The sequence below is a fragment of the Engraulis encrasicolus genome, unplaced genomic scaffold (assembly GCF_034702125.1).
Source record: "Engraulis encrasicolus isolate BLACKSEA-1 unplaced genomic scaffold, IST_EnEncr_1.0 scaffold_25_np1212, whole genome shotgun sequence".
NCBI lineage: Eukaryota > Metazoa > Chordata > Actinopteri > Clupeiformes > Engraulidae > Engraulis > Engraulis encrasicolus.
The window spans coordinates 639929-664878 of NW_026945544.1; the positions used below are offsets into that span (position 1 = coordinate 639929).

General features: G+C 43.9%; 2 protein-coding genes across 2 annotated transcripts; one reads left to right on the forward strand and one right to left on the reverse strand.

Moving 5' to 3' along the window:
* Positions 1–1177: 1177 nt before the first annotated feature.
* Positions 1178–22155, forward strand: ppp3r1a (protein phosphatase 3, regulatory subunit B, alpha a). The gene is made up of 6 exons (XM_063192869.1): positions 1178–1432; positions 8748–8787; positions 15845–16021; positions 19143–19202; positions 19466–19650; positions 19970–22155. Exons 1-6 carry the CDS (start codon positions 1430–1432, stop codon positions 20015–20017), a joined length of 513 nt encoding a protein of 170 aa, XP_063048939.1. The 5' UTR covers positions 1178–1429; the 3' UTR covers positions 20018–22155.
* On the reverse strand, positions 22147–24832 carry pno1 (partner of NOB1 homolog). The gene is made up of 7 exons (XM_063192866.1): positions 24487–24832; positions 23938–24087; positions 23756–23839; positions 23288–23348; positions 22845–22962; positions 22669–22739; positions 22147–22477 (listed from the first exon to the last, which is right to left on the reverse strand). The coding sequence occupies exons 1-7, from the start codon at positions 24685–24687 to the stop codon at positions 22410–22412; spliced, it is 753 nt and encodes a 250-aa protein (XP_063048936.1). The 5' UTR covers positions 24688–24832; the 3' UTR covers positions 22147–22409.
* Positions 24833–24950: the final 118 nt, after the last annotated feature.

Sequence of the window (24950 nt, forward strand, 5' to 3'; positions counted from 1 at the left end):
CAATAACAACAACAACAAACATCGGCCCTTGGACACTGTTGGCCTACTGGGAAAATGCCCTTTATGCCAGATTACCAGGCCAGCCCTGGCCAGTTTTGAGTGCTAATTAGAATTGACGTCAAATTAATGAAAGAACTTTTTTTTAACATTCGGAACCCTTGACACCTCTGCTTGGTGAATATTCCTTTCTTTTCCCAGGATATGAAGTGTGGCCATTGTATTTATTTTCCCTATGCAGTTGTTTTACTTTCTACCTCCCCAGAGCACAATCGGAATAAGGGATATACCCAAGTGCTAGAAGAGTTGAGGGTTAACCTAAAAATCCTGCTGAACTGTGATACTGTAGAGACTCCTGTATGTGCTGTGTGCATACATATCAGTTGTTTGTTGAATATTTTCTATTTATGTAAGTTTTAACCTAAGTAGAAAGTGTATTTTCACGTTTGTCATTTATTTTTTAAAGTCAGAATATATGTATTTTTAAGCGTTGGGGTTGGTTGTAAAATTGGTAAATCTGTGATCTAGATGGTTGTGAACCTGATGAAATAAAAGCACAGTGAAGAAACAACTGATTCATGTTTTGTATTTTCTCCACGTATTGGCCCAAAATGGTCTAAAATGTACATTTATTCTTCTTTATTAGACCTATGTGTTAACTAACTACAGTCCAACAATGGTCTCAAGAAGACTGTCCCTGAACGCGCAGTACTGAGAAGTCATCTACAGGTGGTGCTAGTGGATAAACACACTAAATAACTAAATAAAATGCAGGAACAGATACAGTATGTTACTCCAGGGTTTATTTAACACTTTGAAGAAAGAGTTGCAACCTTATCATGTGGATTACCATAGATTTGGCACTCAATTAAAAGGGAATTGCAAAAATATGGATTGGGTACTTTACATGCTTCCTAACCATTCTTTCATTTTTTTGACTGGTGAAACACATTAATACATTTAGTGCAAGTGAAACTAAATGTGGTCATTAGACCTTTGAGAGTGGTGTGTAATAATGGCTCAGGATGCGCAAACCATGGGATATAAACCGTGCGCTACAGCGCACGAATGCCATGTACATTATTTTGAGATGTGCGCATGTAGAGTGTGGTTAGAAGAAAGTCCCCGGATGTACTGTAGTATTTGCACCTCCCCCTCTTTACCTCCCCTTCTCTCTCCCTTCAACCTCTCTCCTCCAACCGAGCCTCCCTTGCTCCGTTCGACAGACCCCTCCCTGCGGGTCTCCCCAAGTCACTGCAGTGAAACGCCCGGCGGAAAGAGCGAGTGGCGAACCAAAAACATACACCCGCGTTATTACGCCTTTATCAGCTATTGCCTGGCTACACTGGGCCGACGTTCCACCCTTGGCAAAATCTGTCGATCGGCGTCTCTGCACATCTCTTGGTAGGCGTTTCATCGTCCAGCCGGCAAGATGGTAAGGACTGTTTGTGTTAAGCTTACTACTTGGAACAAGAAGCTTCTTGATGTGTCGTGGCATGAAATGTCAAGACGCTGCATGCTCTTCTTGACATTTCGGAGTGCGAGGCGCCTAACCTGTAATGTGCTATTCGCAAGGAAAGCACTGGGTTGGTCGGGCGGAGAGAGAGAGAGAGAGCGCAATTTCCTTGTAATTCTCTACCTTTGTGTAACGTAGCTGTCGCCACCGTGGCCCATATAATGTTGTGTTCGTTCCCCTTCAAAGTACTATCTTAACAGTTAGACAACAGCCAGGCTAAATCAGTCGCATCCTGTTAGTCGCCTCAAAGCCTTGGATTAATCGTGAGCAACAACAAGGAATAGAAATGGGCTAGTGATGGTTTGTATTCCCTAGGAGCTAGGAGGCCTGGTTCCAATAAGAGTACAGCAAATGCACTGGTGTAGAAGACCGAAAACACCAACCGATACAGTAAAATAATGTCACTGACTTGTTCACGTACAGCCTATGAGTATCCACCACATACGCGATATGAAGCAACAGTGTGTCAAAAGATGTTTACGTAAAGGCCAAGAGCGCTACACCGTAACAAATGCTCGTGCCCATTCATTTGCCCTACTGTGCGTTTAAGTTGAGCTCGCACGACTATTATGTGGATCATCAGTGATAGGTGTATTCATTCGTAATGATGGGAGTAAATGAGAATTCGCATGTTGTTGTTCCTGCATTCTATTACACAGGCTACCTGAGTAATCATGTGGCCTATGACAGGTTGTTGGTGGCTCTTATAGCCCAGTTAAGTCAGCAGTGTGTCTTGCATAGCCTACAGGCCCAATTATCATAACAAGACAGCACCATGGGTGCTCAAGACTATCTTGTCTTTTCTTGACAGTGTTGATAGGCTACAGTATCATCCCTCCACAAGAGCCAAGCAGTCCACATGCTCAGTGTTTTTCTGGTATCACTATTTATGGGGGTTAAATTGCTTGTAAAATAGGTAGCATCACAGAGGATAGTAGCCAAACATATGACTGCTGGCATCAGTAGATGGCTTTAATTATCCACGGATCACGGCTCAGTCACCAAGATAAACTCACTATGTTGGACAGTTATAACTTTGTTTATTAACGCCAGTGCTTGCATGACATGTGCACTACGTACAGAAGTCTTTCAAAATGTACTTGTCTTACAAAATGCTTGACCAAGAATGGAACTATGGCCTGTACCAAATGAGACATATGGAGCTGCTCATACGTCCATCTACCCCTGGCATTAATTACCATGTAAAAACTCCATGCCAGTCTCCCTGGCCGGTGCTGCGTAGCCTATAAGTACAAATTGTCGAGCTTCTTCAATAACGTAATGAAATGCTATTTAAAGGAGTGCTGCAAGGGCCCACTTATGGATGGCAGGGGATCTTGAGAGAAACTTGTGCTAATGGCTGGAAGATGTTTACATTAACACCAGTATCACCGCCCGCAGAGAGATGCATTAGTTCTGACACTAATCACCCAAGAATAACACTTGTCCAATAAATTATATTACCCGAAGATCTTCGGCTAAATGCGTCCCTGTCAGTCAGTAAGTCAGTCAAACAGTTTGATATAGAAGGCCGGAGAGGAGGGGGACGCGTGTGGGTGGGTGGACGACACCAGGTCAAGGTTGTCCTTGTCACAGGATCCTCGGTGGCCTATGCATCCTATCAAGAGTGCATTAATGCACAGGGAAGTATGTACAACTGAGATGTCGGCCAAGTGCTGCACAGCAGTGTTTATGTAGCAGGCCTACTGAGAGATCAAGACAACTGGCTAGCTGTATCTTGGAAGTGCATTGACACACTGGATTAGATAAAGCTCAGGATGTGAGTTATACGTTACCCCTCATGCACCATAACTTCATTATTTGGAGTTGAAGGAAGAGAGCACGTATGCTGTGTTTAACTGTGGTTATAGCATTTGAATTTGGTCTTGAATGTGGCAATGACACCATTTTTAAAAAGCTATAGGCCTGAATGTTGACAGCTTCTTTTATAGACTATGTTCTGTTTTCTTCCTCCATCCCCTTCCTCTCTGTATCTCTCTGTATCTCTCTGTCTCTCTGTCTCTCTGTCTCTCTCTATCTCTCTATCTCTCTATCTCTGTCTCTCTCTGTATCTCTCTCTCTCTCTCTCTCTCTCTCTCTCTCTCTGGATGAATATCAAAGCAGTAGCTCACCAGAACATTACCATAATCACTCACCGACTTGGTTTTTAAATCATGCAGCGAAAAAAAAAATGATGTGAACAATATTGGCTGGCCTGATGTTCTTACAGTAACATTGTGGTCATCTCAAAACAGAGTAAATCAAAATGATAGGTCATTGCCACAGCGTTCAAAATGGTTATGTAGAAAAGTGATCTAATTGAGTCTGAAAAAAGGTATGCATTATTTATAAGCACCACAAAAGCAATTTCTACACAGTCCCCACGGCGTGGTTCATGGGCTGTCTTGTTCAGAACCATAACAAGCTCGTTCATCAGGCATACAGCAGCTTGTGAATCCAGTAAAATTGCATTTTGCTCTTTGTTTACACTTCACTCATTCACTCTTTTTAGGCTTACGTACTAAATGTTTCTTTATCATTCGCAGAAGAGCATGCATTTAGTTTACGCCTCACTCCATCACTTTTTTTTGAGATTTACATACGTATCTTCCCTCACACAGGCAATTCCACAAAGCTCATTAGACATACAGTATGGTGGCTAGTAAATCCAGACCATTGGTACATTTTTTTTTACTCCTCTTTGCCCCACTCTTTTGAGGCTTTCATACCCCATATTTCTTTGGCACACGTAACGTTTTCAAATGAGACATTCGGCAAAGGCCATGGACAAGGATGCTAGTGTAGCCTACAACAGTAATCCTAAAGCCTCCAATCTTCTTTACCTTAAGTCATTCCCTCTTAGCCCCGAGGTTAAACAAGCAACTGGCTAAGACAGGGAATGCCCATAGCCTACTGGTTGTTTAGCATATCCGTTTTGTTTTTTAATTTCCCCAAGGCTTCCCTGTTGCGGTAGCCCTCTGGTGTAGAGGGGAATCGTTAACTATCCACCTGACTGTTAGCTGAAAAGAACTCAACTACATCATAACTCTATGACATTACTGAGTCTTAACCCTTTGCCCAGAGCCCATGTTATAACCTTACTGTCACCAAAATTGTAATGGCCTTAACCTTTTACTTAAAGGGGCATGCCACTATTTTGGGGCTTAATACAGTTAAAATCGTTGGCTGGGGTTTATAAAGGTGGTAGAGTGTCTTATTTTTCATGTTAAGCATTGTCTTGCTTGCTTGCATGAAAAATAAGACACTTTACCACCTATATAAACCCCAGGAAATGATTTTAACTGTATTAAGCCCAAAAATAGTGGCATACCCCTTTAAGGCTCTCTGTAATGTCATAGCAATGTTGTTATGATGTAGTTGAGTATATTCAGAAAATAGTGAATAGGCCTGTCGGCGACCCCACCTGCACAAAGAGGCTATGTAACACATGAAGACATGGTCATCCCAATTTTGGTGACAACAATCTTAAAATAGAGGCTGTGCAGGAAAGGTTTTAAATGCACTCTTTGCTTGTCTTCCTGCTTCAGTACGTGTCCCATTATGGGCTACAGTATGTCCATTCATTCTCTATATAGTGCATATGGTGAGACAATGTTCCAGTGTGTTGCTCCCTTCATAGTGTAATACCAGTGGACGACAGGACATGTCATACCGGATTCAGCACTTTGTATTTGCCTTTTACTTTGAGGGGGCTGGTGCAAGGACCTGGGAGAGCAATCGCGACAGGTAGTCGAGGCCACACTGAAAAAAAACCCCCCAAGGTTTCCCTCAGCCTAAAGAGCAACAAGAGTTTGGTCTCTGAGAGAGCCACAGCACAGTGTGTGGTTTAGAAGGCTATAGTTGCAGGACAGGATCCTCCCTCGCCGTGTGCAGGTTTGCGAGTGTCCATGGTATTTTTAAGTATGGCGGCAGGCGGCAGGAGCTATTTTCGAGTCAGGGCAGCCCATTGAAACCAAGCGGACTGGAGTGCCACTGCCAATGATGTGGCCAGACACGTTAACAGCAACTCGCATTGGCATGAGTCTACAAACGGCAACGCCATGTCTCCGTAGTCGTTCCCTGCTGTTGCAATAGGTGTAATGTACGCAGAATAACATGCCCATTGGTGTCATGTCACGTGCTATAGAGTACAGTAGAGTGGGGAGGATTGGGTGTGATCAGAAGCGAATTTATACAGTAGCAGAGTGTGAGCTTTGCATTATCCTCGTGCTGTCAAAAGGGCTTTCAGGACTACAGAGTTAATCCGCTGTTGATGTCTTTGGTTTAGGCCACAAAACTATTTATGTCATGTCAGCATGCCATCACTCTTCATTTCCATTAGGACTATTCATCTATTGATCTAGGTACTTAATGGTCTATGTATAGTATGTCTGTCTGTCTGTCTGTCTGTCTGTCTGTATGTATGTCTGTATGTATGTATGTATGTATGTATGTATGTATGTATGTATGTATGTATGTATCTATCTGTCTGTCTGTCTGTATGTCTGTATGTAGGCCTATGTATCTGTCTGTCTGTCTATCTATCTATCTATCTATCTATCTATCTATCTATCTATCTATCTATCTATCTATCTATCTATCTATCCCCATACCCCCTCTCTCTCTCTCTCTCTCTGTCATGTGTTCTCTAGCTAAAGCTACAAGTCAGCCATGCCTGATGTAGTACTGTGTAATAGGCCACTGTTGTTGTGTTCTTGGCCTGTGAGTAGGCTTGGATGGGGAATGACTGGGCACTGTGTGTTGCGCTGTTTGTGTGTGTGTGTGTGTGTGTGTGTGCGCGCGTGCGTGTGTGTGTGTGTGTGTTAGCCGCCGCTTCATTGGGCACGCCTCTCCTCCCTGCTAGGCCGCAGGGCAGCGCGATAGCCTGTGTCGCCGCAGTAACGCCGGCCGCGCGCGCGAGGCAAGGGGCATCACTCATGCAGAAATCCCCGCGATGGGGAAACACCACACACACGCGCATGTATACATACACACACACACACACACACACACACACACACACACACACACACACACACACACACACACACACACACACACACACACACACACACACACACACACACACCACTGCTGGTCACGTGGTACAGATGGTCATGCTCTCTCTCTCTCTCTCTCTCTCTCTCTCTCTCTCTCTCTCTCTCTCTCTCTCTCTCTCTGTCCCTGTCTGTCTCTCTATCACTCTATCTCTCTCTCTCTCATGAGTGGCCACGGTGAAAACGCTGCAGTGTTGGATGGCGGAGTGCAGAGGAGGGGATGCGGATGTGATGCCGCTCTGAGTGGATGCCAGGCAGACATTTAGGCTCTTTCAGGCGTTTTTGGAGGATGCTTTCCAACATAAAAGGCTCAAATGGGTTTTGGGTTTTTTTTTTGTGCCATAATAACACTTTCATTTTGGATGCATTTACAGTTACAGTACCTCCGTCTGTAAATGTGAATCTGTGCGCCGTGTGTTCCATTTTGCCTTTTTTTTGTAGGGCCTAAATGTCAGTTGGTGTTTACCTCTGGGTATTGTGCAGTGGAATTACTGTCAAGCAATAACCACCAACCCTAGCACAGGTTCAATATGCAGTACAAAAACACTTGACGGCATATTGAACAAGTGATTTTGGTCACCACTTTTTAAGAGAGGTGTGTAAATTGTTACCGTGGAAACATGTCAGGTAGAAAGTAAAAAGTGTGGATCTTATACACCAGACATGCCCATGCTCTGGTTCCTCGTCTGAAGTGAAATCTGGAATAAGAAACCCAAATTCGACTTTGAAAAAGAGACATGGCATATATGCAATTTCAAATCAGATCATACAATCTGTCGAAAAAAATACACCACTCCAGGAGCATATCACGATGGCCCAAATGATGGCCCAAATGAAGAGCTTAACGCGTCTGACAGAGGGTGGAGTTAAAGGCTACCTCCGAGTGTCCTACCTCCAACTCTGCTACCTCCTTTCTTGGCAAGCCTGGTCATGATGAGTGCAAGATAAATGAATTGATACCCCGCGGCCCTGGACGGTGGCTCGCTCCTCTTGGGCCCTGAGTCATCTCCGTGGTAATGTGAGCGGCGACTTCAGCCTCAGTGTGTCAGTCAGCTTGTCAGTCCCCCCACAGGGCCCTGTCATAGCGGGCATGACGATGGAGCTATGGTATCTTAGGAGGAGCACCTCAGGACTATTCCCAGCACAGCAGCAGCACCGTTGGAGGTCCTGTCTGTCTGTCTGTCTGGTTGGTTGGCTGGCTGGCTGGCTGGCTAGATGGATGGCTGGCTGGTTGGAGGGCTACATTATGGCCACGTATCGACGACGTGCACTGCTGTTAAAAGATTTGTGTGTCTCAATTAATGCGTGTGTGTGCCTGTGTGTGTCTGTGTGTGTGTGTGTGTGTGTGTGTGTGTGTGTGTGTGTGTGCTGCGTGTGTGGAACATGGTAAAAGCATTTGTGCAAACATGACTGTTCATTTAATACATGACATACACTGTATTTTGCCAATCATGTGTTGGCACTGTAAGTGATGACACCTTTTGTCTTGAAGTTTTATATAGTTAAGCAAAAATATTTTTTTGTCATCTCAGCTCATTTGACCTGTGCGTACCCAGAGCAATATCCATGCGGTGTTGCATACCCCCCCCCTTGCACAGCAGTGGTGTCCCCGTCCGGGCAGTCCTAAATTACTGTGACAATATCCGTGCAACCACCAAGTGTCCCCTTTGTATTGCATGCGTGTCCCTGTGCTCCTAAATGACTGTGCCACTTCAGTATTTGGCACAAGGTGGTTTTGAGCGGTAGATGGAGCAGCACAGTGGTATGTCCAGAGATTCTTTAAGTATAGAGATATGCCAACATAATAGGTTTCTATGGGCACCTAACGCGACCAGGTTCCGGTCTGCCTAAAGGGCCGTGTCATAATGCTCCTACAATGAATAGAACAGTCCTTAGGTCTGCCTAAGGGGGGGCATAATAGAACCAGGAAACAATGGGCCAATGGAACCTCTCTCTCTCTACTCTCTCTGGTATTTCTGTCCTCATACCTCCGTCCTCATAGCTCTCTCTGAATTATCCACTCGATGATTGTACTGTATGACCTCAAAACAGCGATAATAATTACACCTCTTTCTCTTCCTCTCCACTCTCTCTCTTTCACACTCTCTTCCTTTCTCTCTCTCTCTCTCTCTCTCTCTGTCTCTCTCTCTCTCTCTGTCTCTCTCTCTCTCTCTCAGGGAAATGAAGCAAGCTATCCCCTGGAAATGTGCTCGCATTGTAAGTATCTGACATCAATAATCACCTTTCTGTCTTTGTGTTTGAGTACTAGTGCATGGTGTTTTGCTGTGATTTTACATTTTTGAGTGTCTGCTATAGTTACTGGGAAGTTTTATGATGAAAACTTTGAGGAGTTTTTCTATTGGTGCTGAAGTTTAGGTCAGCAATCTCCTCTCAGATTTGTTTTGCATGTCACATAAGCTAGAAAAGAACGGTAACAATGAGTGAAATTCTGCATACAAGAGGGTGTTCAGGAGTTCCACTAAGGGTGACATACGACTGGGATACAGTTGAGTGAGGGCCAACATTATATTATATTGGGGCCTCCACAATTTCTAGCCATGCTCCTACTTGCCGTTGGTCAATCACTGAGTCCAATTTCCCCCTCAGAGAGAGAGAGAGGGAGAGAGAGAGAGAGGAGAGAAAGATGAGACTGCAGAAGGGGAGACCCGTTTCGCTCGGGCTAAAAATGCTCTCTGCCCAGGCCCGGCATAAAGGTCAGCCTTGGGTTTACCACACAGCCACCAGCTTATTTTTAGTAAGGATGCACAGTTTTTTAATTGGTTTCACGGCCCTAGTGGCGTGTACTGTGTGTGTGTGCGTATGTGTGTGTGTGTGTGTGTGCGTATGTGTGTGGGTGGGTGTGTGTTTGTGTGCACAAGTGTGTGCGTGCTCGAGAGTACGTGTGTTAATGTGTGCGTGTGCGTGTTGTGTCGATGGAAGATGAATGCCCTTTAATTTGAGGCTGGTGATTAGCTGGGCTGAGTGAGGGCCCAGGAGGTGCTGCCTGCAACACCCACCACCCCTCACTCATCACCCCCAGTCGGAACCTTTCCTCTGGGCTGAGTCAGCTCGCTAGGCTGCCTGGGCCGGCTGGACTGGGCTGGTTGGGCTGGCATGGCCTAGAAAGGCACGTTTAAACTGTCGAACAGATCAAGTGTTCATGGGGCCCATGTGTACCTCTTAATGAGCCGTGAGACTCCTGTGATTCACACACACATGCACGCACGCACGCACACACACACACACACACACACACACACACACACACACACACACACTAAAGAGGGTGTATGAACTAAGCCACCTGACTAGGTCATTCTGTGCTGCACTAGGTTGAGCACACACAACACACGCACACAGACACACACCACACACACACACCCTATAGAGAGTGTATGAACTGAGACATCTGACTAGGTCGCTGTGTTAACTTCCTCCTCTGGTTCTCCTCCTGTAGTCGAGGCTAATGACACTGGAGGCCCCCCAGCATCCTCCTCCTCAATACCCAGCAGGATTCTCAGGCCAAAAAAAGTCTGTGTTCCCTTTAATGGGGAGCGCCGGCTCGGAAGATGAGAAGTCATTTAGGGAGATGTAGAACATACGAACAGCAGGGAATAGAGCGGAGGAATCGTGAACGAGTTCAGCGTAGAGGTTAAGAACACGAGCCCGCCATGTCAGTCTTTGGCATGGCTGAGCAAGATGAAAAAAATCAGACTATGTGAAAGGAACGATGTGAGATGAGGGAAAAAATCAGGCTTAATGTTGTTCACACGGTGTTCTTTTCCTGAGACATAGTCAAGACAACCTTTGTAGCGCTCGAGACAAGTCCAAGACCAGGTCTTCAATGTTTCCCACAGTTCAAATAGTATTGTGTGGCGTTACAGGCAAAAGTAGTATTGTGTGATGCTACTTGTTGAGTGAGTCCCAGACAAGTCCAAGACCAAACAGGCTGGAGTCAGAGACAAGACCGAGTCCAAAGAGGTTCAAGTCTGGATCGGACTCGAGTACTACAGCGCCTCCTCTCATCACATGTAACCTTGTCCTACACAACTATAGTAACTAAAGCGGTTGCACACAGATACAGTTTACGTCGCACAGTGGTTCCAGCTTAATGCAAGCTACAGACTCCATGGCTAGCTAGCACTGTGGATGCCCCTGCCCTCTCTGACACCCTTGTAGAACCATTAGCATGCACTTAGCTTGGCTAGCATCCCACAAATTAGCTGCAAGAGACCTAGGGTATGTGTCGGCGGTGTCCAGGGGTAGGGTTGCAATGGGGTAGGGGTAGGCCGGCTGCAGAACTGTGCATGCCTGTGGGTTTGGCAAGTCTTGGTTTGTACGGTAGCTGCCCAGTTCCTTGGGTCGATCGGCCACGGCACACAGATGAGCTAAGTGCGGAGCGGAGCGGCATAAACCGCGACACTCTGAGATTATTTCTAGCACTAGTGCTGTCAGAGCAGCTGTTCGGCCTGTCAAGTGCACACAAACACACACACACACACACACACACACACACACACACACACACACACACACACACACACACACACACACACACACACACACACACACATGCATACTCACACACTATACCACACAGCATAGCTTTGGCTACGACTCTCTTGCCAGCTAGCCAGCAGCATGGCTATCGTCACTGGTTGCCAGCGAGCAGCACCAGACCGCCGTCCGTTCTTCTGTAGGTCTTCTTGATTGTTGTTCCAATTACAGCAGGTCTGGTACGGAAGCCAGTCAAGGCTCTGTGAGCTGGGTGTTCCGAGTTTTTCTGTCAGTAGAAGCAGCCGTGGAGGGAGTAGAGTCTAGTAGTATCTTACACATTAAGTTGCCCTAGCTCTGGTGGAAGTCCCCAGTGTTTGTGACATCACATGGCACAGAGTTGTGGAGATGCTGCACACTAACTGACGTTGTATTATGGGTGTATTGAAATGGTGTGTATTATGGGTGAACATATGGGCACTTACAGTGTTATTTGTCAGATTGTCAATAGGCTTCAATGGTACAGTTTAATTTGTATGGTCGCCATTAGGCGTCAATGGAACTATTTCAATGAAAAGATTATGTTTATGACCATAACCAGCTTATACTGAGCCTATACGCAGAAGCTGGCCAAAATGGTTTTATTTATTTACCTAGGGGCACCTAAGGCATGTTTGACATGTTCCATGTGACCATGTGAAAGTCACCGCTGTTCCACTTCACCGAGGTGCTCTGTTTGAGCAGATAATAATGAAGGCTTGAGAGAGTCCGTTAGTCTACCATTCAATCATACATATCTGTACATCATATACAACATATCCATAACTGTACATAACTGTGTATACAACTGTTCAGGCATGCATCACATACAACTGGGCATCATATAGTTGCTGGGGATTGACTGTGTAGAACATCAAAGTGTGTAAAACGAAGTGTTTTCTCTCTCTCTCTCTCTCTCTCTCTCTCTCTCTCTCTCTCTCTCTCTCTCTCTCTCTCTCTCTCTCGGTTTTTCTTGCAATTCAGATAGTGAGTTATCATGCACTCTCTCTCTTAGTCGCCTGAGGATTATGGAGTTCATGGACAATACCAGTGGCCTAGTTATGAACCTGCATGAGCGACAGTGAGTGTGTGTGGCAGCGTGGTTTTTCATGCAGGCAGAAGAGGCCCGCTCGGCCTATCTCACTCTGCCTTCGGGCAGCCCAAAATAAACCTAGCCTGCTAGTTGGGTTTCCATGTTGCTAGGGGTTTCCCTGTGGGTGGGGGGAGAGCACCGACATGGTCAGGGGTGGGGGTGGGGGGTGTGGCAGAGGGGGCATGAGGAGAGGCGTGGGTGGAGGGAGGAGGGAGGGGGGAGCGGGGAGGGGTTTCTCGTGACCACATCACTAAAAATAACAATGGCTTCTCCGCTGCACTCACACTGGCTGGCTTGGGAGCAGAAGAAGAGGACGGCGAGCGATAGCGTGGCTTAGCGTAGCCGTGTTTCGGAGGGGGAGCTGGAAGCTGCCGGAGGCTGTGAAATTCATCAGGTCCCGTCTAAACCTGGGGGCCAATTTATGGATGCTATAATTACGAAGGCGTGGAGTGAGAGATGGGGGGAGTGGGGGGCAGGGATAGGTGGAACTCTAGCTGACTAGTGTCTAGACTCGAGAATGCTTGGGTGATACGGCATCAACACTAGACTCACTGCAAAGTGCACACAATGTGCTATCTGGATGCTTATGGTTGTGTGCAGCCATGCATATATATACACTGTATGAGCGTACTACACTTTAGTGTGTTATGTACAGTTTGGCGAGGGAGAGAATGATTATGCAAGTGTAGAGTAGTGGTTTGGAAGAGGGGGGGGGGAGCAATACAGAGGGAGATGTTTTTACAGACCGCTGTTATTTAGCCTGACTTGACAAGCCAGTGGGTCACTTCTCTTTTCATGCTGGGCACTGCTATTATAGCAGCAGGATGCTGTAAGAAAATACAGTAATGTTTCAGTCTACTGTTTGGTCTTTGTACAAACTGGGATTTTAACCTAATTCCAGCTTTGACAATGACAAGGTTTTTCTTACATCTATAGACCACGTACACATGCATAAGGACTGCATGTATATTGTATTGTAATTTACACGCAGGGCCCTTTGGACAGGGTTCCAGCCCAGGCCAGGGCCTACTCGACGGCGACCCCTGCTGCCAAGCGGTTGGAATGAGGAAGCGGATGGCCTCCCTTTACTAAGCCTGTTAGTCTTTAAGCAGTTTATCTGCCTCACAGAGATAGAAACCTCTAGGAATCATCCTAGCATCCCAAAGCACTGGCAAATATCAGGATGTCAACAGTTCAATGAGTTTTTGACCGACACTTATATTTTTGAGAGAGAACAAAAACATCCATTCCACGGTGTAGCTTTATAATGTCATTCCAATTTCTTTCCACCGTGAATCCGTGCAAAATGATATTTGACTGTTTCAAGTGTGCAAGCGTGTTAGTGCTTAAAGCACACCAATCATCCGGTTTTGCAGAGAGGGATACAGGCAACTGTTGCCTGGGCCCCTGTTCTATAGAACCATGAAAGGTATTTTGCTGATGGAGGAGTTATGCTGATGTTGATGACTAATTGCAGGCAGCAGCGTAAGACTGTCAGACCTTTCATTAGTTTAATTGGCTGTGGCATATAAACGTTAATTATCACACAGCCGTAACCTGTAATCCTCTCCCACTATTAAGTGCCGCATGAAAAGAGGTTAATGCAGCAGGCAAGGCAGGAAGGCAGGCAGACTCACAAGCACAACATAGAGGGTCGTGTTTGAAAAGAGCATTTTTGGGACAATCGAAGCCCATTTGGAAACACGGGACAGCAAACAACACGAGAGGGCTGTTATTATTTGTTCACGGGCGGAATTGGACGTGCTGTTCAAGGAGCTGCAGGTGTACCTGTGCAGACGTTGTACAGTACCATACTTCATAGCCAGTTCATATGCATCCTTACATGTAGAAAAACCCTTAAAGAGCTTGTTGCCTAGTAACAGTGTCGGTTGTGAATGATCCAGCTCCAGCCTGTCCTGTGCGGGGCCCCATAAACAAAAGGTATCATTCGGAATTCAAATCGACCAGGAAAGCTCTTCAAGTGCTATCTTCCCCGTTTCGTTGTAAGCGATAGTGTATCAAATACTATAATTTGCCACTGTTGAAAGATGTTTGTACCAGGCCATTGTGTGTGTGTGTGTGTGTGTGTGTGTGTGTGTGTGTGTGTGTGTGTGTGTGTGTGTGTGTGTGTGTGTGTGTGTGTGTGTGTGTGTGTGTGTGCCAGTGTGTTCAGAGATCTCCAATTATTGGCATTGACAATAATGTTATCTTCAACAGTGTCTGTCAGTTCTGAATTTTAAACACATCTAGATAAGGACATGGCCTTTGTAGTGCTGCGATAGCAAATTGACAGGACACAAGAATTGGTTATTACGGTTATCATCAAATACAATAAATTGGAGATTTGTAAATGCATGTCAGTGCATGCATAAAAATGTAAAACCTTCGTAAAGTTTACTGCAAGGATTTCATGCCCTGGCTGGTGTACAATGGAGATGTAATGAACAGATATTTACAAAGGCAGCATCTCCTAACACTCTGCATCTCTGTCCTCAAGTACAGCACTCTCTCCACAACAAGACATGGATTACATAACTAATGCATTCCCCCACAGTCATAAAATGACTAGAGTGCCTGGGGCGTTCAGTGCCTCCACGCCTTCCATTCCCTTCCCTCCCCTTCCCTTCCCTCCCCTTCATGCCCATAATCATGTGGGTGCCTTGTCTATTAGGCAGTGTGCAGCGCACTGTGGTGTGTGCTGTAACATAGCAGTAGCATAGTAACATAGCATAGCATAGTAGGAACAGACACGCAGTGGAGCCAGGGGACCATCTGCTTTATGACTGGATGCCCCCCCCCACACACACATCACCATTGCCATCATCGTGATCACCACTACCAAAACACACCACACCACCCCTACCCCCACCACACCCTGCTGCCTTGTTATCTCTCCCAGTGTTCAGCCCTGGTCTTTCCCCAAGATAAGGCTCTTAAAACGGGCGAGCCTCAGCCCCATCCATCCCCACCGCTATCTGCTAGTTTGTGTAAAGATTAATAGATGTATCTTGGCGAACTGATTAGTTCAGAAAAAGGCTGAAGGGAGGGCGAGGGGAGGGCGAGTGCAGGAGTGTGTGCGGAGCGAGAGAATGGGGTCATGTGGCAGCAGCGAATGAGCTTATAGTAACCAAGTTATGTGGTTCAGGAGCTTACCATCACCGGCGTGATTGGGGTGGTGGCCTGTGAGAAGTTGTTGGTCTGGCCTCGGTAATGGTTGGGGCGCCCTACCGGCGCGCTTAGTGGAACCTCTGTCTGACTCTGGGATGGGCAACACGCTCCGCGGTGGCGGCAGTGGCGGTGGTGCGACTGGCAACAAGTCTCTGACGTACGGCTGTAAGTGGGACCCTGCGGCATACTGCTCTGTTCTCGCTCTCTTTTCCTTTTGCTTTGCTGGAGGTGGTGGGGGGTAGAAGGAGTCAATGGCATCAGGTTAAGCTGTGTACAGTACACTTGGAGGAAGAGGGTGTGTGCAGAAGCTCAATGCTGTTTGACTTGCATCTGTCCCCTTTCATGCTCAGGAGGTGTTCTTTGTTTTTTTTTGTCTCCCCCCTCTTTTCTCTCTCTATCTCTCTCTCTCTCTCTCTCTCTCTCTCTCTCTCTCTCTCTCTCGTTCTCTCTCTATCTCTTCCTCTCTTTTCCTCTCCACAGTTGATGCTGATGAGATTAAGAGGCTAGGCAAGAGATTTAAGAAACTCGACCTGGATAACTCAGGATCCTTGAGTGTTGAGGAGTTTATGTCCTTGCCTGAGTTACAACAGAACCCGCTGGTGCAACGAGTCATAGATATATTTGACACGGACGGCAACGGGGAAGTGGACTTCAAAGGTACGAATCTATTTCAGAATTTTTAATTCTTAATTCCTATTTATTACGACTGTGTGAAACACCCTTGTACCTGTAGTTTCTCTTCATAAGGTCGCATAGAGAACATACTATCTGATCAGACCTGGCTTATCTGTCACCACAAGGCTAATATAAAATATAGCTGCAAGCAGCAATGCGGGGCCAAGCAGCAAGTCCGCCTAAGTCGCCATGGCAACCAAAAGAGCTGAGCAGGCAACACTATCAGAGACACCAATGTGTGTGACGATTCCCAAAAGATTCTGACAATGGATTGCTGAGATATGAGCTCACTTCCTGTTTGGCGTCTGTGTGGAGGATTTTGATTGGCTGATACGGCCAAACGGTAAAAGATGTAATAAAACCCTTTTAGGGATCTCTTCACAGTGCTCCAGAAATCATATGTATCAAGTTTTGTGAAAATTAGACTAAATTTGAAGGATAAGGAGCCTTTTATTGATTTTCACCAAATCCAAAATGGCGGGCATTCTATTTTGCCGGATATGATGTCAGAGGGTGCGTTGGATTCGTCTTGGCCCAAGGAATTTAACAGTACAACCAGATTTAAAATGGAGCGTACGGTTCAAAAGTTACGGGCAGAAATTTAGCTAAAAATTTGACCAGCTGGTGGCGCTAGAGAGTTTGAGCTAGCGACCTGAAATTTGTGTTGCTAGGTCATGGCATGGACAAGAATGTCTGTGACAATTTGCAGAAGATTGTGACCATGGGTTGCCAAGATATGACTTCACTTCCTGTTTGGCGACTTTTAGGCCGTTTTTGATTGGCTCTCACGGCCAAACGATAAAAGATATTAAATATTGAAGGCATAAGTTTTGTGAAGCTCAGTCCAGAGATGCTATATACCGATTTTCAGAAAAAAATGTCAAAAATTGAGGAGGAGATGGGTTTTTATTGATTTTCACAAAATTCAAAATGGCGGGAAAACTATCAGGTGGAAAATGACATCATAGCGTGCGTTGGATCCGTCTCAGCCCAAGGATACCAGGGATACCAAGTTTTTGAAAATTAGCCCAGCGGTTCAAAAGTTACAGGCAGAAATGTAGCTAAATATTTGACCAGCTGGTGGCGCTAGAGAGTTTAAGCTAGCGACCTGATTTTTTTTTTGGTGGGTCATGGGACTTACAAGAAAGACTGTGACAATTTGCAGAACATTGTGACAATGGGTTCCCAAGATATGACTTCACTTCCTGTTTGGCGACGTTTAGGCTGTTTTTGATTGGCTGATGATGATGTCATAGGATGCGTTGGATTCGTCTTGGCCCAAGGATTTCAACGGTACCACCAGATTTAAAATGGAGCGTACGGTTCAAAAGTTACGGACAGAAACTTAGCTAAAAATGTGACCAGCTGGTGGCGCTAGAGAGTTTGAGCTAGCAACCTGAAATTCGTTTTGGTGGGTCAGGGCATGGACAAGAATGTCTGTGACAATTTGCAGAAGATTGTGACCATGGGTTGCCAAGATATGACTTCACTTCCTGTTTGGCGACTTTTAGGCCGTTTTTGATTGGCTGTCACGGCCAAACGATAAAAGATATGAAAAATTCAAGGCATAAGTTTTGTGCGGCTCAGTCCAGAGATGCTATATACCGATTTTCAGAAAAAAATGTCAAAAATTGAGGAAGAGATGGGTTTTTAGTGATTTTTCACAAAATTCAAAATGGCGGGAAAACTATCCAGGCGGAAAATGACGTCATAGGGTGCGTTGGATTCGTCTCAGCCCAAGGATTCCAGGGATACCAAGTTTTTGAAAATTGGCCCAGCGGTTCAAAAGTTACAAGCAGAAATGTACCTGCAACTTTGGCCTGCTGGTGGCGCTAGAGGGTTGAGGCTGGGGACCTATAAATCGGTGTGGGTAATGCTGACATGGTCCTGAGCGCGTGTGCCAAATTTCAGCATTTTCGACCAGACGGTTCTATGGGCTGCCATAGACTCCCAGAGGAGAAACATGAATAATAATAATAAGAACGGTAGAAACACTCTAAGGTGCCAGGCAGCTTCGCTGCTTGGCCCCTAATAAACGCTATTTATATGCACGAAGACAAACAGTTTTATATGTACATGTATCTGGAGCGGTTCAAGGCTGCTATTGAAGGTATCACAAGGTTTCTGAACTCTGCCGCAGCAGCACTTGGCTTGTTTTTGAAACAGAAAACGTGGGACAGGAAATGCCTCCAAATCACATTCGCCAGAGGCTTATTCTTCATAATCAAGGCGCTAAGTCTCGCATGAAAACAGCCTTATTCAAGAACACACAATGAGCTTGTTTCAGGGAAGACTTAGCACCACCGATCAGGAACGTCTGTCTTTGGCACACACAACCTCACCACAATATTAATCACACTTTTATGATGATTAACAAAAGAAACTTGATAACCAGGGAGATACAGTATTGCGAGACTTTGGCCCTCAAAGTCTCCTTGAACATAGAATGTTTTTGTCTTCTTATCGCATCAAGAGGGCAATAATTGGCCCTGGGGTGTCAATTCCCAGAAGACACTGCAGTACACTGTGGCATAAATTGAAAACATTGATAGCGCTGAATGGTTTGAGTTATTCTTGGACTAGGAGATAAGTAATAATAACAGTAACCGACAAACTCAATAATAATTGTTGTCTCATATCTATTCATATGTTGCAGATGTACCTTTTTAGGTTTCACACTGATTACAGTATAGCTGGTTGGTGTAGTGGGGTGGGAGGACAGAATGCTGTAGTATAAGATATGTCTGTCTTTGCTGTCAACAGTACAATGGCTTTCAAGAACATTTGAATCCTTTGTCATAGTCCGGCAATTTATTTTCAATTTGTGAAAACTGACCTTTCTTTCAGACCTTCCTTATTAAGTTCAGATAGAAAAGGATTGTCCTGTATAAGAAGTTGGGTTTCAAAGCTAAATACAAAATTGAGAAGCTGCACCATAACCAAGCAAGGTGTTCAGTGCCCCTGCATATCTGTGCATTATACAACTCCCTTACCTTTGTTGACGCACACTGATTTCTATGCTTGCTTAAGTAGCTGATTGTTTAACTGTCCTTGTATGGAGCAACACAATTACTGCCATTAACATGAGGATCATTCCTTACAGAGTTTATTGAAGGCGTGTCCCAGTTCAGTGTGAAGGGAGACAAGGAACAGAAGCTGCGGTGTAAGTGCTTTGTCAAATCATCAGCTGCAATGAGCAGACTTACATTTTCTAAGTCCATCTTCTTTGGCTGCTTTTTTCTTTGAATTAATTGTAATACAGAATGTTGAAGGACCATACAGTATGCACTATATCAGCGTTGACTTGACTAGGGAACGCAGCATTTTCCCTTTTATTTGCATGTCATACAGTATGCACTAATATTGGAGTTGTCTTGAATATGGAACACAACATCTTCCCTTTTCTTTGCACGTCTTTGCACACAGTTGCCTTTAGAATCTATGACATGGACAAGGATGGCTACATATCGAACGGGGAGCTGTTCCAGGTGCTGAAGATGATGGTGGGCAACAACCTGAAGGACACCCAGCTGCAGCAGATTGTGGACAAGACCATCATCAACGCTGACAAAGATGGAGACGGGAGAATATCTTTTGAGGAGTTCTGCGCTGTAAGTGTACTTGTAAACCTTTATTATTTACAAGCGAACCTTACTGCATTTTTCACATGTGTATTGATGTCTGTCTCTGTTTTCCTTCCTCATTTTTTCCTTTTAAACCCCCTATTGCATGATGTTGCTTCTGGGTAACATACACTTTTGTCCTGGGCACAAATACAGCAGTATAAAGTCTTTTTGAAATCAATTCCATGCTTACATTGAAAATGCCTTCTGTCAACTCTCCTAAACGTTTGTCCGTGGTTTTATTGATTTAAGTCAATCTAAATGGACTTAACGCTTATCTTGGGCTTGTCTATCATTTCTTCCTTAGGTTGTAGGAGGCCTTGACATACACAAAAAGATGGTGGTGGACGTGTGAGTTTCCTGACCGATCCTTACCAACACAACAACACGCTTTCTTCTCCATCTCTCCGACCATCAGCTCAAGATGTCAGGCAGTTGCTCCTTATGTATTTAAATGGAAGTATTTTCTCTGTGAAGCCATTTTCTTCTAACACGAGCCTCGTGAAGCCAACTTGCGTTATTGAACTTTTCTCCCGTCAATAACTCCGGTGTAGCACTTTAAGAGACTGAACGATGGCTAGTCTTGTAAGAGCATCTCAATTTGGTGGCGAGAAGGGTTGGAAGTTTGGCTTGTTTATATTTTGTTTGTTTTTTAATTGTTATTTTTTAAATATTTATTTGTTCTCGTCTTTTTTTAAAAACACGTCTTGCAATTGAAAGGGGAGAATGTGCAGTTATAGCTGAGGTTCAACTTAACATACTTGATCCATAAAATATAAATGTAGGATGTGATGTGCCAAGCAGATTATTTAATTAACCAATTAAGAAAACGGTTCCATCCTTTTATTTTGGAAGTCATACGGTAATTGCATGAGTTACCATGTTGAATGCAATTTCATCTCAAAATTAACAAATAAGGTTGTGGGATTTTTTTCTATTATAAACTTTGTAATATGAGGTTTTGATTAGATTTGATAAATTTCATTTAGCTTCCAGGACTTAAGATTCTTTTGTCAATTGTTTATATTGTTGCGGAGTAATGGGTTCCTTTGTGTTACTTTCAGATACACATTATAGAATAGAGTTAGATGCTGAGACGTCGTCTTTGCTCTTTTAGTGTTCCCGTGACTTAAGTAACCAAGCGGTCTGCATCCTCATCACACACCCCCAGTGCATACTTACCACTCATCCAGTACACATCGCAACATTTCTATTAAACCATTAAGAACGTTTTTATGGACTTTATGTATTTTATTATAGAATTGACTGCATTCAATGCGGTCAATGCTCACAAAACCAAAAGTTAAGTGCTGATACCTAATTCTGAAAATCCAATGCATTTCTTTTTTTGTTGTTGCGCTTTTCATTCACAAACTGCTGGCAGAATTTTCCTCTTTTATAAATCAATATATGTATATTAAGTACTCAACAGCATAGGCTCGTCTTCAGATGATCAGAGGAAAGCTTTACATATGTATACAGTCCATGTATCTGAGGGTTGCTGTGCACTGTCATTTCAGTTTTTCTTCTATATAGTGCAATGGAATAACTGTACTCTTGACATTGACATATTGGCATGACAGACGTACAATTGAATACACTTTGTGAGTTGTATGTGGACGTTTTTTTGTTTTGTTTGTTTTCCCCCCAATGGACACAATCCAGTTGATGTGAGCTCAGAGCACCTGGTAAAGAGAGCATTTCATGATAGGAAGCTATGCGAAGCAAAAGAGGACAGGCTGTGTGAAACCACAACTGTACTTGCGCTTCAGATCCTTTACAAATGACAGCACAAACGGAGTGGTGTTCCACCGAGGACAGGTGGAACAAATCAATCATCATGGTACACTCTCTCTAAGAAACCTGTCTTGGGATACAAGGCTCATATGTCTTGTGCTTGCATGACGTGGAGACTTCCCTAAATGCATGTCAAACCTTTTTGAAATGCTCCTATTGTTTACACATTGATTGTGATGTTTATAAATATTAACAATTAAAAAAAATGTTTAATATGGATGTTGCCAAAAATTTGGTAAGTGTACACGGGATTGGTCAATAACCATGAGTGAACCTACCTAAGTGTATCTTTTATACTCACCTGGATCGATGAAATGCTTGAATTCCACAAACGTTGCATATCTGATCCTGTCAACTGCCACATAGTCTGCTTCAGAAGGGGATTTTGTCTTTCTTTTGTACATAAATATTTGTTAGATGCGGTTCCAGCTCTTAACTGTCTGTATAACCAATTGAAGTTTCAGTTACTTGGTTTTATCATAATTTTTAGTTTGGCGGATTGGGTACTTTGTGTGTGCGTGTGAGGGGGGCGGGGGGCAAAAAAGCTAAAAGTAAAAAAAAAAAAAAAAAAGACTCAAGTTTCAGTTTTAGGGTTTTTATCCTTCTCTGCATGCTGCATCTTATGCTGTGGGATTATTGGACTTAATACTATATGAGAACAGAAAATAATAAACTTGAAACATTTAATCTGTTTAACAGACGACCTCTGCTTTTTTCTTCCACTGGGAACATTTTATTTTTCAATAATACATACTGTTTTTGTTTGCATTTCATAATCCATTTGGGAATATGTTACAAAAATGTCCGTAGTTCATTCGAAATCCTCTTCTTACGGCTGCACGTCGTCCACAAAGCACAAACAAAGAGTCCATCTTTTTTGATGAGGAGTATTCTGCCACCAGCCTACAGCACAGTATATTTGACAGGGAAAGTGATGAAACGTCCCCTTCTTAAAATCTCTCCGCTGATCTGCTTGCGACGGCTCGGATATTCCCGTACACCTTTGATGGTGGACTCCCTGGTGGGAAGAAAGGGAGTTGAGGGAAAGAGAAAAAACGATAACTCAGTACCAACAGGCTATAATGTGCAGAGACACCATGGTGATTTCTACAACAAAAGCGTGAGCCACTTCATCATCTTCTATTTCACTGTACTTTGAACACCATCACTCATAATGATCGATATCTTTTCACAACACCCTTTGCTTACCGAGAATGAGGTTGCATATGGCCGTCCGTGCCATTTTAATGTTTTGGAAAGATCCAAGTATGTGTACCTTCCTGAAAAACATAGGCCAACAATCATTTATTTTGTTAAGAAAAACAAACATTTACAGAACACTTTACACTGGGTTGTATTTGGTATATTTAGGATATTGTACTTACGTGTCTGCTAGCACAATCCTCGTTTTTGTAACATTCTCAATTGTAAATTTCGTTTTTCCTCCCTTTCCTGCTATTCTTCCAATAGCTCTCGATAAGTGGTCTCCTTTTAAAGGCTTCACTGTTGGGAAAAGGCACACAACAGAGCAAGAAATTAACCAGAGCTGAGCAAGACGCTGACTGTTTCCCAATGTCAAGTGTATGAGCCTTGGTAGTGTGTGAAACGCACAGAGATTGGATACTCCGTAGAGTTAACCAAAGAGTATTCTGAGTGAGTCTCACACAGTTCGAAGGGCGCACACAAGACATTGGGATACGGTGGTTATTTGGGCAACAAGACCTAATTGCATGTCCAACTTCATTCATTTACATCTATGGCATAAAATGACTTCTGACTGGATTTAAGTTGCTAATATTGCCATCTGCAGAATTGTTTCCATGCTTACCGTCTGTGACATCGAAGGTCTCCAGGAAAAGCTCGTCCAGCCTGATGAGAGCTAAGGCATCCTGTGGGGATCAAGACGACATGAATAACATAAACACACACACACACACGCATACATTTTCACATGCGTTGTCAACCAACCATGTTGTAAAGACACCCCAATGTGTTGTGGAAGAGGTGCAAATAATCAAAATATCTTAAAACTAGTAACTCAGCTCCACACAGAGCATTTGCTTGAAATTACATATTTTGATATTTGTAAGACATGTAATATATCACAACAAGTGCATTTTACAGCTGTAGTCATATGCATAGCTCTGTAGCCAGATAAGAAAGACAGTTTATCCAGGATTTACTAAGAGGACAAGTACAGAGTGTTGGGTCAAGACAGAGTGCAGCAGTATACAAGTAATGTGGAACAGACCTATCAGTGTGCAAGCAACTACCATGCTTTGACATAAACACTTACCTCGACTTGGAATCCCAACACAAACGCTCTCACAAAATCAGCTGCTTTTGTGATTGCACCAATATCCTGAGTTTCTTTGCAGGTCTGTGACAAAACAATTTTAAAACATCAATAAAGCTTAGCTCAGATCCCCCATATCCCCACAAAACGTGATACCACAGGGCGATGAAAATAACACTCACCTTTATCTCAACATTTCTTGTTTTGAGGTTGAATCTGACTTGCAGTTGTAAGTTTTCAACAATTGGTGAATAGATCTTCATCCAGTTCTCCTTCAATGGAGTATAGCGGTGAGCTGGTACTGGCACTTTCCTCATCTCATCTGCACCACCCTGTGAAAAGAGACATTACATGCTATAAAACCAACATCCTTTTCAAATAAATAAATAAATACATAAATACATACATACATATTACATACATACATACTTTGTTCAGTCTATTGTCATGAATGCAAGATCCGGCAATATTTACTAGCCTAACATTGCCAGTCCCTCTAATTATTTACATTCTGAAAAGAAGTTGAGAGGGTCTGGCCATGTCAGGCAGGCTGAATAGTTATGTCAAGCTGTTACAGTACACACGTCTCAGTTTTGGCAATAATGCGCATGCGTAGTATGCAATGCATGCACGTGGAAACAACAACCAGCTGATTGTCGACAACATATACACCAGAAGGGTATAACAATCCATATAGAAGAGTGTGGAAAGTAGATGTTTTTTCACAATACCGTCAGTTTATCTGCCGAAATGGGTGGAAACTGGGGTCTTTTCGTTGCTATCGTGTCCTCTGATTCCATTTCCATAGTCCCCATGTCACGTTTACGCTTTTGAGAGGACTTTTTCGATTTAACCTGTTCGAATGAGTCGGGGTTCTTTTCAGTGTCCATCGCAGGAGTTGTTTCGGTTACGTTGTTTGTTTCGGAATCCATTGTATAAAGTTGAAAAACAGTGTTTTGGGATAAACTTCTTGGAGGAGATACTTTACTTCAGCATGCTCTATGCCCCATGATGTCGAAAGGAACGTATAGTTGTCCGTTAATAGCCTAGGCAGTAATTAAGATTTTCCATTGTGCTACGTTGGATATCTTATCTATTAATTGACCTTAATATCCTTGTGTGCATTTGAATTTGTCATAAAATTTCACTATTCTACATTTGTGTGTTATATTTTCAATCGTGTCATTATTTCAAT